The sequence below is a fragment of the Dioscorea cayenensis genome, unplaced genomic scaffold (genome assembly GCF_009730915.1).
Source record: "Dioscorea cayenensis subsp. rotundata cultivar TDr96_F1 unplaced genomic scaffold, TDr96_F1_v2_PseudoChromosome.rev07_lg8_w22 25.fasta BLBR01000113.1, whole genome shotgun sequence".
Classification (NCBI taxonomy): Eukaryota; Viridiplantae; Streptophyta; class Magnoliopsida; order Dioscoreales; family Dioscoreaceae; genus Dioscorea; species Dioscorea cayenensis.
This window is the reverse complement of record NW_024086504.1, coordinates 210622-215973: the sequence shown is the minus strand read 5'-3', so window position 1 is coordinate 215973 and position 5352 is coordinate 210622. Positions and strand designations below refer to the sequence as shown.

Genomic DNA, 5352 nt, shown 5'->3' with positions numbered 1-5352 from the left:
GCAAAGCCGAGAATTTGGTTTGATAGCTATCTTGCTAGTTACTAGTTCTATCATGCAAGCTAATATACTTTGACACGATGGTCACTGTGTCATTATATTTCTGATTTCTTCATTAATGCACCCATTTTATGCATATATGTTGCACCAATCATGCTATATAAGAGATGGCATAACTGGTTTTACTTGTTTTAGGTTATCGATCATGGCGTGCCACCATCCTTTCTGGATGAATTAAGAGATATTGCAAGAGCTTTCTTTAGTCTTCCAATGGAGGAGAAGCAAAAATATAGCAATATAAGAGATGGACAGTTTGGAAAAGAGGGATACGGAAACGATGAAATTATAGCAGAAGGCCAGATCCTTGACTGGACTGACCGCCTTTTTCTATTAGTCCAACCTGGAGATGCAAGGAAACTGGAGCTTTGGCCGACAAATCCAAATTCTTTGAGGTATTGGACCATCTTTACAGTCATGAAGTTTCATAAAAGTATCGCTTGTGATTTTTTCACATAAACTGATCATTCATTCTTTTATAACCGATGGTCAAATTCCACTACAACAAAATTGATGATTAGTGACAATTTTAATTTTGACATATTGGTTTTTTGTCACAAAAAATACATAATGTGACGAAATCATTATTTAGTTACTTATTTTGCTTGTTTGATAATTTTATGTGACAATACTTTAAATTGTCGCATGATATGGTCACAAAAGGATTAGCTCCAAATGCACTCGTACTTTTAGTGACGGTTTAAATATTAAGTGACAAATATAGTACGTCATTAATATAATATTTTTTCGCGATAAATTTTAAAATTTGTTGTTTTTAAACTAAATTTAAATAATGTTACTAATATTAACATATATTATCAATGACAATTTGAATTTTTTTATGTACCTTAATTTATTTTTGTGACACATAGATTTGTCACCAAAATATAAGTAATAATGATATTATAATATTGTTACAAATAAATATCGCATTACTTGATTATATTGAATAATGTCATTATTTGTTACTAAATTTAATGACACTAATTATCTCTCACTAATAATTTTTTTCGTAGTCAAATGCTAAATACCATTTAAAGATAAAATGCTAAATGACGTAAACATTCTTTTATGCTTTACAATTAATTTAGGAGAAAATATAACAAAATTATTTATATAAATTGACATAGATATGAGTAAGGACATAATAATAATTTTTTTAGGTGGGTCACGCAAAACTTTAATAAACCAAACAACAATTTTTTTTTATAAATATTTTAATAAAATATAATTTTCAATATCATGCTTACCAAATTGTTGAATATAAAAGCAAATAAAAGACTTTTCCAAATATTTTTCTAAAATCATATATTTTTATACAATATAAATAGCTTTTGCAAGTAAAAAAAACTTGAGAAAGCAAAACAATATATTTTTTGCAAAAAAATATAAATTTTTTCATGTTATATAAACCAATTTAATACCTAGGGGCAAGGGGATAAAAAGAAAAAATTTGCAAATATTTTTCCTAAAAATATAATTTTTTTTAAACTATATTTATCAATTTATACATTGTTTATTTTCAAAAACAAAATTGTGAAGATAGGGTTGTAGCATCCCCATATTAGTTTAATTTCATATTGATTTATTTTAAATTATTTTTTTTATTCAAATAACTCTATTTATCTCTTTTTGAATTTTTTTTATTTTTAAAGATTTTATTAGAGATATTTTATATTAACACCTTCATATATATTATAATTTATTTTATTAATAAGGACTAAATTATAAAAGACCTTTATATTATTGAATTAATTTTATATAGATATTAAAAAAGTTTTTATAACTACAGTATTAATTTAAAATTCAAATTTCATTGATTTAAATTTGTTATAAGCTTTTTAAAAAAAAATTATTTCGAAATATATTTAAACGATAATTTAAAATTCAAGTTTCATTGGTTTAAATTTGTTAATAATTTTTTAAAAAAATTATTGCGAATTTAATTAAAAACATATAAAAATCGTTTAGTTTTTATATAGAATTTGAAAAGATTTTCATTTAAAAAGATATATCCTATAAAAAATTTTAAATAATTTTAATTTATCTAAATTTAGTTTAAATTTGTTAATATTTTTTTAAAAAAATTATTGCGAATTTAATTAAAAAAATATAAAAATATGTTAGTTTTAATATAGACTTTGAACAGATTTTCATTCAATAAAAAGATATATCCTATAAAATTTCTGAATAATTTTAATTTATCTAAATTTAGTTTAAAGTTTATAAAAATGTAAAAACAAAATTCTATATTTAAAAAAAAAAATTCTATATAAATCTCTATCTCAATTTCTATTCTTTCTCAATCTTTCTTTCCCTCTCATCATTACTAAGGTATATTATATTTCTCTTTCTCAATTTCTATACTACCGTCTATTTTTTATTTTATTGTTGCCTCCATCTTAAGGCACACTTCCACTTTTTTTTAGTTCTTGATTTTTTTTTTATAATGCTTGTGTAAGTTCCTACTTCATCAAAGATCTCATGAATCTTCTTAGTATTTGCATTAGTGTTCCAATGCACTTAGTTCATAAATTTTTTATAATTGCTTGATTCGTTTCTAATTTTATGGGTTTTGTAGTGATAATGGTTCCGTTGGAGAAGGGAATATTTGAATGGGAAAGAGATTGACATCGGCTACAATCATTAGATTAAAGTTTCTTTCCAAAGGGTTGCTAACAATATTGATTCTTGTGTTTTTTTTGATTAATTTATGTATTTTTTTAATTATCATTATTTTATAATGGAATTATTGTTATAATTTCTATAGTTGTTTGATTAGCACTTTAAATTGTTAAAGTTTGCCATTAATCAATTAATTTTTGTTATGACTATCTATTGTGCTTTTTATTAATTTTTTGGATGCATATTAGTATATATGTATATATATATAATTATATTTTGAACTTTACTTTTGTTAATTTACTCTTCTTATAAATTAATATTTATTATTTTAAAAATATTTATTTCAGGTTTTAATGAGGCAAGCTCTACATCAACAAAACACCATAAACATGAATGCCAGAAGAATTGCATGAAGAATAGTTATCTATTTTGATATGATTTACTTAAGATTATAACTTTTTAATGTTATTGAAATTTTACGAAATTGAAATTTGTTAATCCATAAGGTTAACTATAAATTATGATAATTGTGTTATTTTTCTTTTTGCAATAATAATATTGATTTAATTTTATTTATGATATATTATCAAAAATTAAATTTTTGATAATTTATATAATTTATTTAAAATATTCACTAAAATATATCACAAATTACAAATACATCATAAAAACATGATTGATTGTGACATTATAAAAATATTACAAACTATATAATATTTAATTAATTGTGACATTACAAAAAAATTAATTTATGGCATATTTTTCATTAGTGACGCATTTTCATCATCACGAAAATAGACTTTTATCACTAAATATTATATTTTTTAACAATATATAGTGACGTTAAACACTTTTTATGACGCTATTCTATTTGAAATGGTGACAAATATTTTTATTATTTATTATTTGAAAATCAATGGAATGTCACAAATGATAAAACTTTACCTTATATTTAGTGACAATTCATAACATTTTATGACAATTTGGCACAACATTTAGTGATAAAAATGCATGTCATTAATGATTATAAAATAGGTAAAATATGATAATTTTGTCACATAAAAGGTATCTTTATGTGACTAACATGTAATCGTCACATTAACCCTTTAGCGACGGAGCAAAGGCGACAAAATGTGATGACGGCAACAAAGCGTCACAAAAAATTTTTAGTGACAAAAATATATTATTTTATGACATTATCACATATGTCAATAATTGACAAATTTGTTGTAGTGTTCAACTACTAAAATGCCAAAAAAGTCATGCTTAATTATCTGAATTTTTTTTTATAACCATATTTGGTAGGATGCAAGTGTTAAAGGGGTTGCTTTGTCTGCAATTATCAGTGTAAGTATGCAAATAATGACCGGTCTCATGAAGATAAAATGGAGATTGAGGACTTAACTTTAGTTTAGATGTGGTTGATAGAAATGACATTTTGGTTCAGTAATTCATTCGCAATTATCATGAAATCAGGGAATTATATTTTATAGATAAGTGAGCACACTCCTACAATTGTATCTCGGTCAGTTAATTATATTTTTTCTAATTAACATGTTTATGCCTTCATTGAACATAAAGAACACTTGATAAAGATCGAGAAGTGAACCATTATATCTATGCATCTCATGGTAGTCAGAGCTTGCCGATTATGGCTCATCTCTTTCTATGTGAACAAGAATATTGCTAAAAAAATACAAATTAGATTCATTACTGGCTTGCATGAATTATGCATGCAGGTATGTCTTGCATGAATACACAATGAAGACAAAAAAGTTAGTCGAAAATGTCCTAAAGACAGCTGCGAAGTCACTGGAACTGAATGAAGATTTCTTTGTCAGCCATCTCGGAGACAAGTTCCCAATGTTTGCAAGATTCAACTATTATCCATGTTGTTTGAAGCCCGATCTCGTCTTTGGCCTCAAACCTCACAGCGATGGCCCTCTGATCACCGTAATTTTACCCGAAAAAGATGTAGAGGGACTTCAGGTATTGAAAGATGGCGAATGGATCAAAGTGACCACTTCCCCTGATGCTTTTATCTTTAATATAGGAGATCAAATGGAGGTAAATACTTTTACAATTTTTCATCCTAGTTTCTTTTGACAAAATGTAATAACATTATAACATTCTTCTAAATTATGCAGATAATGAGCAATGGCATATTTAAAAGCCCTGTTCATAGGGTGGTCACATTTTCGGACAAGGATAGAATATCTATTGCTATGTTTTGCGCGAATTTACCTGAAAAAGTGATAGGACCAGCAGATGAACTAGTGAATGATATGAGACCAAGGATGTACAAAAATTTGAAGGTGAAGTACTATTTTGAGGTGTTTTCCCAGATGTTCTTGCAAGGAAAGAGGGCCATCGATTGGGCTCATGTCTGATAAAAGTATTTGCAATTATTTAGTGATAAAAATACTACATCATAGCTGTTTAATTTGTTTAGTTGAAACATATAAATATATTTGAAGATATTTTAGTAAGGATATGCTGAAAAAGCTAAAGAAAATCCAAAAATATTTTTTTCCTTTTCATTTATTAAGTGTACTGTGTATGATATTTGAAACTTATATGTACCATCAGTTTACTCCTTAACATTTCATGATCTTTTATAAGGATTTTTCTGCAATATATGGTACATGTGTAATTTGGCAATTTCAAAGACAT

General features: G+C 25.4%; 1 protein-coding gene across 1 annotated transcript; it reads left to right on the top strand.

Annotated features, from left to right (window-relative positions):
- The first annotated feature begins 246 nt into the window (after positions 1–246).
- Positions 247–5096, top strand: LOC120253525 (probable 2-oxoglutarate-dependent dioxygenase ANS). Its single transcript, XM_039261857.1, has 3 exons — positions 247–449; positions 4419–4746; positions 4827–5096. Exons 1-3 carry the CDS (start codon positions 268–270, stop codon positions 5067–5069), a joined length of 753 nt encoding a protein of 250 aa, XP_039117791.1. The 5' UTR covers positions 247–267; the 3' UTR covers positions 5070–5096.
- Positions 5097–5352: the final 256 nt, after the last annotated feature.

Coding starts and splice junctions, on each gene's coding strand:
- LOC120253525 (XM_039261857.1), top strand. CDS start 268: ATGGAGGAGAAGCAAAAATATAGCAATATAAGAGATGGACAGTTTGGA. Junction 450..4,418: donor ACAAATCCAAATTCTTTGAG/GTATTGGACCAT, acceptor TTATGCATGCAG/GTATGTCTTGCATGAATACA. Junction 4,747..4,826: donor ATATAGGAGATCAAATGGAG/GTAAATACTTTT, acceptor TAAATTATGCAG/ATAATGAGCAATGGCATATT.